The sequence below is a fragment of the Barbus barbus genome (assembly GCF_936440315.1).
Source record: "Barbus barbus genome assembly, chromosome: 1".
NCBI lineage: Eukaryota > Metazoa > Chordata > Actinopteri > Cypriniformes > Cyprinidae > Barbus > Barbus barbus.
The window spans coordinates 38322154-38334266 of record NC_136729.1 but is presented as its reverse complement, the minus strand read 5'-3'; the positions used below and the strand labels follow the sequence as shown (position 1 = coordinate 38334266).

General features: G+C 36.0%; 1 protein-coding gene across 3 annotated transcripts in view; it reads right to left on the bottom strand.

Moving 5' to 3' along the window:
• Positions 1 to 12113, bottom strand: part of LOC306871915 (uncharacterized protein) — a 160301-nt gene that overhangs the window by 48722 nt on the left and 99466 nt on the right. For all 3 annotated transcript variants that reach the window (XM_079420167.1, XM_079420168.1, XM_079420169.1), the window contains exons 12-26: positions 11297 to 11395; positions 10831 to 10929; positions 10302 to 10499; positions 9538 to 9636; positions 8978 to 9079; positions 8640 to 8837; positions 7900 to 7998; positions 7717 to 7815; positions 7425 to 7523; positions 6915 to 7013; positions 6730 to 6802; positions 5199 to 5340; positions 4613 to 4700; positions 4286 to 4383; positions 798 to 1022 (exon numbers count right to left, since the gene is read on the bottom strand). In XM_079420167.1, the coding sequence (XP_079276293.1) occupies positions 798 to 1022; positions 4286 to 4383; positions 4613 to 4700; positions 5199 to 5340; positions 6730 to 6802; positions 6915 to 7013; positions 7425 to 7523; positions 7717 to 7815; positions 7900 to 7998; positions 8640 to 8837; positions 8978 to 9079; positions 9538 to 9636; positions 10302 to 10499; positions 10831 to 10929; positions 11297 to 11395 (1817 nt within the window). The remainder of the gene's footprint in view (positions 1 to 797; positions 1023 to 4285; positions 4384 to 4612; positions 4701 to 5198; positions 5341 to 6729; positions 6803 to 6914; positions 7014 to 7424; positions 7524 to 7716; positions 7816 to 7899; positions 7999 to 8639; positions 8838 to 8977; positions 9080 to 9537; positions 9637 to 10301; positions 10500 to 10830; positions 10930 to 11296; positions 11396 to 12113) is intronic.

Sequence of the window (12113 nt, the reverse complement as noted above, 5' to 3'; positions counted from 1 at the left end):
TTTAAAACCTTTTATATAATTTGGAATTAAAACTAATGCATAGTGCAGTCATAAAACTCTCCTGGGTAGCTGACTGAATCTTTCAAGCTGGCAACCCATTCAATCAATATCTCTTTCCTTTCTGCACAACCTTTTTTATTTCCACCCCAATCTGGTCCAACTCAGTACTATGTGCCTTTAGCCCTCCTCCACCCCAGCACCACCTTTCCAGATCTGCTACAGGAGTTCTCCCTATTTTACCTTGCAACAGTGATATGTATCCATTGCAATTCTAAGTATGTTTCAAGTATTAAGTCAAAGTGGAATTGTATACATTAAAGCCGAAAGGGGAAAAAAAAACACAAAAAAACATATAATTTATATAATCAGAAGTAAAGAGTTTATCATGTTTGCTGAAATACCACTTTCAATGTACATTAGTCTATTACCCACCCCTAAATGTCACTTAAAACAAGGAAAGCATGATGGGTGGTTTAACATGTAGATTAGATGGTCCTTTCAGATCTAAAAGAATAATTTTATATAGAAAGTACAGGTTTATACTAGTGTGCAAGATATGTACAAGATACTGTGCAAGATACTGGTGTTTCCAGTGTAGCCCAGTGCACCTGACTACTTTGAGCACTGATTAAAAGTCAGCATCTCATATTCTGACCATTTAATAGTCAGTATAAAAAGATAACATGTTCAGAGTTTAAATAGCAATAAGACACTGCAATCATACACATTATTTTGTGTCTGGATTACACTATCTAAGCTCCGATCTGCCGAGCAAACTCAAATCAATAACTGCTTACCCAAGGAACTGAGCTCCAGAGGGTCCAACCTCAATCAGCCTGCTAGCTAGACCGTCACCGTCTACAATGGGGGGCATGGTTGCCAGTCGATGCCTTTTCACCAGTCTACAGGTGACTCGAGTAGGGGCACTGCATTTCTGCGGTGGAATGATCAGTCGTAGACCATTGTGGCGGCATCCACGCATGGCACCTCCACGGGCATCCACCATGAAGCTGACTAAGAAACTGCATTGAGGATGTACAATGTTAAAATGTATTTTCAAAAAAGGCACCATATCTTCAGATAAAGTTAGACTTTAGTAACGTTTAATAAAGAACCACTTGCATGTCATGAAATCACAAGTCACTTCAAAAGGTGATCATGCTATTCCAGCCTGGTCTCATTGTTTATAAGTGGGTATTATTAGTATGTAACATTTACAGGTACAACAATATTTTTTGTGTGTTTGGATAGATACTGAAATGTACAATATGGACGGACTGACAACATCTAAATTGTAAACATTATTTGTGTATTTACACCTATAAAAACTGTAATATTAACCCTAAAACTAAACATAACCACTGTTTATAAAAATAATATATAAAATGTAACAGGCAGAAACATGTAATTGTCTTAAAAAAAAAAGCTTGAATTTGATCAGGTTATTTTTGTGTTTTGGTGCATTTCATTGTCTTTTTTTTCAAGTTGCTTTTCACAGCATATTGAAGCTTATTTTGTATCCTATGGCAAACACATGCAAGTCATGGTTAAACAATTACAAAAATTGTATTAATTTTTAAGCTTTAGTTGCGGCTTAATTAACATCAATTTTGAATCAAGTTAAATTAATAAATTAAATGAGCAACTGCCATAAACAAATGCAACTGAAATCATAACCTCCATGATCATAAATACAATAGCAACCATTAATTCCATGAATTCAATATTCATAAATAATGGTTTGTAAATATGTATGCCTATACAGTTTTTTATGTGTAAATTAGCATCGTTTTCAGATAAAGTCAATACAGTAATATTGTACATTTTATTGTCTACGCAAACGTAAATGAATGTATGCGTGGCGGAACTATATTTACTATAGAACCACACTATGTAAAATACATAAAAATACCCATGAGAGGTGAATAACATTATCAGAACAACATATACAGTATCTGTGTTTAATTTTCATGCAAACACAAACAACACCTGCACAAATTGTCTGGAAATGTGGATATACAATCCTAGAGACACAACATGCACAACAAACAAAAATGTCCATGTTTATGTATATGAAAATTCTGTGTATGTAAAGTGTCACGAATCTGGTCCGTGCAATTCCATTCATTCACCACCTGAGGTCACTCGTTCACCATAATGACTTTTACACCACAGTACTGTTACCATTCTCTGTCGAACTGCATTTCCCATCAGCCACTGCCATGACACAGCTGTTCACACTGATCACGCCCACACCTGAGAACCATCTCACAATCACCATCACCCAATCACACACTATATAAACCTGGGACACAAGTGTCCGCGCTTCAAGAGCGGCCCCCTATATCTCCAATGGTCCTGTCCAGCTCTGCGCTGCCCGAGCGCCCATCGCCTGGGGCAGTTCGCTATGTTGCATTTGGGCTGCATACACCATCTCTGAAATGCCCCAGGCGATGGCACCCACTGCAGCTCTTCCAGACGTGGCGGCGGAGGCGGAACTGGGGGAGGGACGGAGGGCCAGGTCCATGTGGAAATGGAGAAACGGGCTCTGTGGGGCGCCTGGGGGAGGAGCAGGCACTAGAGGGCGCTCGGGAGGAGCAGGCACTACTAGAGGGCGCTCGGGCAGCGCAGAGCTGGACAGGACCAGTGGAGATATAGGGGGCCGCTCTTGAAGCGCGGACACTTGTGTCCCAGATTTATATAGTGTGTGATTGGGTGATGGTGATTGTGAGATGGTTCTCAGGTGTGGGCGTGATCAGTGTGAACAGCTGTGTCATGGCAGTGGCTGATGGGAAATGCAGTTCGACAGAGAATGGTAACAGTACTGTGGTGTAAAAGTCATTATGGTGAACGAGTGACCTCAGGTGGTGAATGAATGGAATCGCACGGACCAGATTCGTGACATAAAGTATACATAAGTATATGTAAATATTGCAAGAATTAAAATTCTTATGCAATCACTTCTTGTTCTTGTTATGGTAATACACTTAATTCACTTTCAGTAGTTAACTTGGTTAATCTGGATCTTTGTACACCAACACAAACTTTCTTATTCTTTAAAATCAATCCTCACGGGTCAGCATTAAACATTTTATTTTTCTTAATTTTATTTATGGCTCAATTTGTATAGGTATGTATATTTGATACATTTAAATTAAGCATTTATTATATTGTATATATTGTTATATTATAATAATAATAATAAAAATGTTATGTTACAGTAACATGTTACAGTAATGGTGTAATATCACATTATACTTGGTAAGTTTTGTCTGTCACAAAATCCATGATTAAAACAAATGAGAAACAGACAAATACTGTGTTAGTCTCCAAGAAATGTTTGTGAAATTACAAAAAAAAACATTCAGATGACTTCAAACTTGCAGTGCCTTTTGGCATCTTTAAGGTATAAATACGTGTTGTGTGTGTGTGTGTGTGTACATGTTTATGTGGTTTATGAGGACACAAATTTGTATAATGACATGGGTATGACAGAGGTATTATAATATGAAGGTGGTTTATGAGGACACTACCTATGTCCCCGTAATTCAAAAGGCTTAAAAAAACATACTAAATGGTGTTTTTTTGAAAATCTAAAAATGCACAAAGTCTCCTGTGAGGGCTAAGTTTAGGTGTAGGGTTGGTGTAGGGCAATAGCACACACAGTTTGTTCAGTATAAAAACCAGTACGCCTATGGAGAGTCCCCATAAACCACAAAAACCAACATGTGTGTGTGTGTGTGTGTGTGTGTATACTCACACACACACACACACACACACACACGCATGCCTATTACAAATTGTAATAATCCAAAAGGCATAGCAAGAAGATGGGAGACTAGGTGATTCCTGTGCAGAATGCACACTGAAAGGAGCAGAGGAGGTCTGAGGTCAAATGACACGTTGCAGTCACCTGCTATTGTCATGGTCATGACATGGAGAACAATGGCTGAAGACCAAAAATACCATCCATCAGAGAGAAAAAGTCAGAAAGAGAGAAGGAAGTTTGAAAAACAGAGGAACTTACAGTAAGTGAGAAGTGACATAGTAACTTTGCATTTTCAAGGCCACCGTCCTACAAGTTTCTGGTTGTTAAAAATGTGTGCAGATAATGTACGCTTATTATTTAAAAAACCTTTAATACCAAGACAATACCAATAAGACCAGTAACATATAAAAAGTAAACAGAGTCAATTTTGATTCCTAATTGACTATTAATACAAAGAGTATTTGCATGTGTGAGTAAGAATGTGTTTGATGGAGAGCATGAAGTTGTTTTCCATACCCGGAATGAGCAGGACTTGAGGAAAGGGCTATGTTGTCCAAGTTTTCCGTTTCCCAGCTATATGAGTCCTTTTCATTTTCTCTTGCAAGTGAAGACACCTAGAATGGATATCTTTGTTAAAATTGGGGCTTTATCTACAAATACAGACATGAATTGCAGAAATCAAAAAGCCAGAATCTTTAAAAACTGTTTATAGTTTTCTAATCTGTTCATTAATCATATCAATTCTTGAAGGCCACCACAGGGTATCACAAACGAAAGCCTTCATATAAAACATTATTTTACAGTTTAAAAAAATGCATGCATGAAAAAAATCCTCAACTTTACCTGGTTACTGTATATCATATCCTCCATCATCCCATAGTGTCTTGCAGGGTAGTAACTTTGGTGAGTGGGTGTGTAGGACCTGTCCAAACTAAAGAAAACCATACAGTACACACAATCAATAGGTTGTCATCTTTTACCTTTTTTATATAACACTTTACACAATACAGACATCATGGTAGTATCATTACTGATAAAAATCCATCCAGTAGCAGCTAGTTCTAAAAATACACTGTATTAGAACAAAAATAGTGGATCATCTTTAAAACAATCACTGATACGTGACAGTGCAGCGTTCCTCACATACCTTTGTAAGCGACTATGTCAGCATTAGCAGAAAGAAGAATACGTGAGTTACAAATAAATGTATACATTTAAATATTAAGCATGTAAAATTATACATTGTTATGTTTGAGTTATACTAAGGAACAGTACGTATTCTGCAATAAAGGGAGAACTGAATATGAAAAATGACAGTTTGCTCATTTTATGTTTGACAAATTGCTCTATAAGAAAATAGCAGGTTTTTGAAAACAAGTATAACTCTATTTATCAACTTATATTTCATTAAGTATCAAAACTAACGTACCTGTCTGACTGGCCTCCTTCTAAACTGAAGCGCAAGTAGTTCATGCCATCCAGGTACTGCCCAGGTAGAGAGTCGTCTCCTAACTCTCTCAAATCTTCTGCTCTCAAATATTCTCCACCATCACCTGTCATGGTGTCATCACCTGTGGACAAACAGATTATGTTATTACTGTAATCCCATATATCTACAAACACATTAAATGTATTTTTTTTAATAATAAAATAATCACTTGTTTAAAACGTAAGAGACCTTGAGAGGGGGGAAAAAAACCTGGAAGCATTATATACACACATAATGCACCGAAACTTTACTTTACATACTTCATTCTTTCCATTTACATTTGCAAAAGACTGGATATATCAGCAAAGCCTCTGTGATTTGGTACGACAGCAATCTACACTGAATCAGGGCAATAAACTCAAGGGTTTGGCTAAATGAAGCAGCTCTGCCACAGTATGACCAGCGGGGGCAGTGTCTCTAGCCTGTGCTGTAAGCCAATGAGCTGACAGTAAAGGCAAGACATACTGTAGACAGACATTGGAGTTTGGCTTTCTGTTGCATATTGGCTGCCTAGAGTGTGGAACAATGGGAAAAACACAAATATTATGCAATATAATTAGCAATTAAAAAAGAAAAAGAAACTGTCAGAGTTTTAGATTGACAGATCTCTCAGATACTTTAGGTGTTCAAACTTCCACACTTTTATTTTCACCCTTAAAAATCAAAAGATTTGTGTTTTGTGGTTTTTATTTAATGTCTCTTAGCTTTAAAGTCATTTGCTGTATATTGTAGTGGACTCCTAAAGTTTAACAAAACACTTTATAAAAGGTGATATTTATAAATCTAATGCCAAAAAATCCCCAGCCATGCCTTAATTGTGTCAGTATGTACTCATTTTACAATTTTTACATATTATACAACTCCCAACTGGGAATTATTTTACCGTTTTAAAGAAGAGATAACTAGAATCACATTTTCAACTGTTATTTTCAACTTAAAAAAATAAACCAATGTTTAGTAGACTGCTTATTAACTTACTGGCTGCACTACAATTCCAATAAATGACAGCAAAAATAAAACTATACATATAATACACATCATTATATTTCATGACAAATCATTAACCACCACAAAGTTTAGACAGTCTTTTAGTAATATAAAAAAGCAGCTAATTCCATCATGCCATACACACTTCTTGCATATACAACTATTATTAATATCATTAAAACCTGCAAGATCATTTAGAAAGGTTGAGCTATTACAGCACACCAATCCATGCTCTGTCACTCTATACCTTCAAAATCAATAGTCATCAGACATAGCCCCATCATCTACCTGTTTTGGAACTGCAGGAATGTCCATGTTAATACATATTAGAAACCCAATCACAGTAGAATACACACAGCTGAAAATCTGTCATATTACAAGTGAAAACTTCAGACTTGCCAACATGTTTGAGGAAATATTCTGGGATTGAGAGAATGATTGACTGAAATAATAAAGCAATAAAATAATTGTTTGTCACACTCACCCTCTTCGTCAGACACATCAAGGACTTCTGTCATGGTCTCTGGCACATTTAGCTTGTGTTTCTCTGTCACCGTCTACATAGAAACAAATGTGTTTTTTTTTTTATCTTGTCGGTAATCTAGTTAAAATCCACAATGCATACATTTTTATGAACTTCTTATTCCGAAATTATTGGGGTAAATTTACCGTTGTTGTAGTAATAATTTCCTCTGTGACTACTCTCAGAGTGTCAACCACAGAAATGTAACCAAGGCGACGTGCGATGGCAAGAGCGGTGTTTCCATTCTACACAGTAGAGGACATAATTTTAACAAAGAGATTAGACAATTGCTTTTTTTTCTTTGAAACATTTTTTTTTATTATTATTTTTTTCGGTTACACTTTATTTTAAGGTGTCCTTGTTACAGTGTAATAATACATTTAAGTACTGAGTAATATTACATGTACTTGCTATGGCTAAGATTAGGATTAGGGTTTGGTTTACGGTTACTTGCATGCAATTATGCAGAATTAATTGTTATTATAATAGTAAGTACATATAACGTGTGCAACAAAGACACCTTATAAAGTGTTACCCTTTTTTTTCTTTTCAGGGGAACAAGCATTTAAAAAGTCTATAGGGTCCATTGTTGGCTAATTTTATTGAATAATGTTTAATTGGAAAACGTTTTTGTGTGACTGTTTATATTTACTCACCACAGTGATGGCATTAGGCTTGGCTCCATGCTGGAGTAAGACATTAATGATGTGTGTGTTGCCTTGTTGTGCAGCCTGGTGTAGAGGAGTGTAACCATTCTGACAAGAATATAAATGTACAAATTTCACAATATGCCTATAACACATTGCTATCTTTTGTCTAATTAATATGAATTACACAAATAGTTATGTGAAAATCTATTTATATTGTGGTTATATAGTCATTTTTTTATTTATTTAAATATAAAATGGTCTTTATAGTAATATAAAAAATTCATAGATTAAGAAATACCTTTGTTTTAGCATTGACACTTGCCCCACTCTTCAACAGAAAATTAACCATCTTTGCATTTCCATAGTGACAGGCAACGATAAGAGGTGTGTATCCCAACTGAAATAGAGATCATATTGTCAGCATCGGTGATAGTTAATGGAAAAAATGTCTTACTTTGGGAGATAATAATAATGTTCTTACTTTGGTTTTTTGGTCAAGGTTGGCACCGTGCTTTACTAAAATCTCTCCAACAACTACTTTGTCTTCTTGGGCAGCAAGATGAAAGGATGTAAGTCCACTCTGAGAAAACATTAAAAATAAAAACTAAATAAATACATGAACCAAACCAGAGAACTTTATACATCAGAGCTAGAGTTCATCATCACAAAAAAAAAGCTGAAATGAAGATCTTAATAATAGTCTGGGCCTTGGCTATTCTTAAACAAATATAGGGCTTATAAGGGAACAAAAAGTCATGCACAATACACATCCATTAAGGGATCAGATTAAATGGAGGATTGGCTCTTAATAGGTACAAAATGGTTTACCTGATCTTTTGTTTTACAGGACCACAGAACATATAAAACTATTCAAAAACACACAATTGTTGAATTGCTTTGTCCCATTGTTATTTCTTTTAGTTTTTTTTTTTTTTTTTTTTGCTCTTCTGTAATGTAAATTATTCCACTGGATTCATTTGCTTTTGTATCTTTGTCTTATTTCAAATGTCATTTACTTTATTGTGGTAATGTTTCAAAGTATGGAAGACCAGATAGCTAATTCTATTATATGTCAAAGTGATGGAGAGCATATTTAATTATCATTCAATGTTTTTAAAATGCCTAATGCAATTTTGCAAACTTTGCCTCAAATGTCTTTTTTACAATGTTTAAATGTATTTGATATTTGTAGTGATTTGAAGTATTTTCATAATCATTCACCTTAGTGGGTACATTGACATTAGCTCCTCTTTGCAGAAGCAGAGCTGCCATCTCACTGTGTCCCTCTTGGGAAGCCAGATGGAGTGGCATCACACCCTGTTTGGTCTGGATGTTGGTCTCAGCTCCGTACTGTAGGAGTGTGGTAGCTATTTCCATTTGATTCTTTTTTGCTGCTATATGAAGGGGAGTGTATCCATTCTACATGAACGGAGAAAAGACACAGAGGACAGTTAGGCTGGTGAAGCTACAGAGAGTTTGTTAGAGAAAAAAATAAATGTGAAATTTTGAAGAAAAAAAAAGGCATGTTATATTTATATTTTAAGATGACGTCTTCTCACCTTGGCTGTGGCAAGGGGAGATGCTCCTTTGTCCAAAAGCAGGAGCGCCACCTTCTGGTTATCATAGTGAGCAGCGACATGTAGAGGAGTAAGACCATTCTGCTGGGATGATGGTCAGTGCAACATGATTAAGGGAGAACTGTTAGCATTGCAAAAAGCATTAAATCAAATCTGATGACTCATGGAATATTTGATGAAAAAGCAGTGTTAACAGGGATTGTTATAGCGTGGTAAGATTGAAAGTAAAGTTATCATCTATATTAGAGTGCAAGCTCGAGAGAAATCAAAACCTGGTTCCTTAAAAAAAAGGAAGAAAACAATGTTGTTTCTTTTTCTTAACAAAATGTTATCAGTAAGTGGAGCAATGCTTACCAGTACTCTTGCAGTCAACAAAGCCTCAATGTATTTATTTTAAACAACATTCCAAAATTCTTAATTAAAATAAAAAATAAATAAATAAAAAACAAATAAATAAATAAACAACTGCAAACGCACTTAATCAATCAAAATTACAACAGTGTTTTAAAAACAGATTGTCAGTTCAGTTTGCTCGTGCCTACCTTTCCAGCAAAGTCAGGGGGTGCCCGCCGCTGTAGAAGTAGTTTTGCCACATCCAGGCTACCATATTTTGATGCCACATGTAAAGGCGTGAATCCTTTCTGTAAATATTTAAATGCAAAATACAGATAAATCAACTGATCCTTGTCATACTAACCTAACTAGATGTATATTACATTATACACAATACTAAAATACAATTAGAAGAAACATATTCTAAACAGAAAATCATTAAAAGCTAATAATATAAAAATTTAAAGTAAGCCACAAATCATTGTAAAATTATTACAGTCAGCTGCCCTGGGCTCTGTAAGAAGATGGGCAGACTAAATATGTTCTGAGATAGATGAGTGTATGGCCCCAAAGCTTTAATTTTGTCCTGGGCCCAGTGAATTGAAGCAAAAGCTCTGGCTGTCAAACAGTTCTGTTAACTCTTTACTATATGATTCATATGTAGTTTTTAGTACTGTCAGCAGAGAGTGACAGTGAGTCCTTATACAGAGGAATCTGAGATAATGTGGACTAATTCCACAATATTAACTCAGTGGCAATAACAATAACTGCAGTATTTTCATAACTATATAGTTAATAATAGTTCATAATCTTTGAAAATAATAATAGCTTCCAGCATCTTCTACATATGACAACTTTCCAACAGTGACTACTGATTTCGAGATAAATCTTTTTTCATTTTTTTTTACACTTGCTGTATGTCAAGTAAGGGACTGTTTTTCCAACCGCGAGGTAAAATCTGACTATCACTGACCTTGGTAGCTAAAGAGTGAGAAGCACCAGCCTCCAACAGCACTGAGGTAACGTCCAGATGTCCCTCGCGTGCAGCGATATGAAGTGGGGTGTAACCATTAATGGTTGCTGCATCTGGATGAGCCATGTGTTGTAGCAGGAGCTGGACAATCTCTGTCTTACCCAGACGAGATGCAATGTGAAGCGGCGTCTGATCCTCCTGATGGGTGAGAAGTGTGATATTGGTACATATGTGCATATAAGCACGATTTGAGTAAACACTGTGTTAAAGTCTTAAGTTTAATTTCAGCAGTTTGGTGTATGTCTTATTTGTTGTCATTAAATTGTATTATATATGGGCTAAATATCTGCATTTTATCAGTCTCTGGCCACCCTGCTCTCCCTTAAAAGCTTATAGTAGTTAGTTACCCACTAATTTTGACAGTGTACAACAGTTAGAATACGTATTCGCCCTCAGATAAGACAGAAGGATTGGATAAATATTAATATTAAGTGAACACATGCTGTGTTGAAGTATGCCTTTGTCTTACCCTTGCTCTTGCATCCACCATGGCTCCATTTCTCAGAAGACAGCGAACAACTTCCATCTGTCCAGCACGGGCAGCCATGTGCAAAGCGGTCTCTCCACGCTTAGACAGAATACAGAGGGAGTATTTAATTCTCTACACCAGAGATTTCTAATCTTTTTTCTTAGCTGAACCTCCATGGTTTAAATAATTGACTTACAACACAAAGCCTGTTTTGAAAGGTAGGCACAGACATCTTAATTACCATGCCTTTAAGCCAGCATTAAAAATAAGCTTAAATTGAAAAGACATTTGCTTTGCACCAAACTTAAATTTCATTCAGTATACTGATGGATATTAATAAAATGTATATTTATGCATCGTTTTATTTGGCGCTATGTGTGAGTCATGCTGTGCCTGTTGAACATTCCACATTGACCACTTCTAAGGTTCCATGATGGAAGACTGATGGAAGACACTGTTCACTCACTATATTGCTAACATCAGGGGAGGCTCCATTCTGCAGTAGTAAAAGAACGATGTTGAGGTGACCCATGAAGGCTGCCACATGGATTGGTGTGAGACCAGACTAAAGAGAGAGAGAGATGGAGAGATGACATGACATCAGCCTAATTATCTAAATCAAATAAATCATCAACACACATCATCTACTAACTGTTTCTACCAAATAAGCACAACATGCACATATGAATATTAAGTTTATACTGGTATTGTGATTATATTGATATACATTATTGATCAATGAAATTAATAGACCCAAAACAGATCTATTGTGTTCTAAATCTATGTTTTTCTATGCTGACTGTGCAGGAAAAGTCTATGGAATTGAGCAGAATGTGGTAAAATATGTTGAACAAAACTGAAACATTAGTAACTTTATTGAATTATTTAATAAAATAAAATAACAGGTTAGTAAAACTTTGCATTTGAATTCTGTGGGAACCATCTTGGTTATATATATGTAACCTTTGATCCCTGAGTAGGGATGGGAAGCTGCATCAGTAGCTGACACATTGGAAACATTTGGTCAGTCATAAAGCAGTGATTTTGTCCAAATTTCCAATATACCACAATACAAGTCCAAAATAAATTTCCTATTAGAACGTACAGAAATAGGATAGCATACAGTCCTACAAAACCCATTAGGACACATTTGGCAGAAGTCTCCATGCTGGCAGATGGACAGAGAGAGGTGTCAGGTGCTGTCACTGAAGCCTGCGACATAGGGTTCTGAATGGCCTAGTGTCTGTCTGAGCCTAAATGAGGTGATACGATCACCTGAGAAT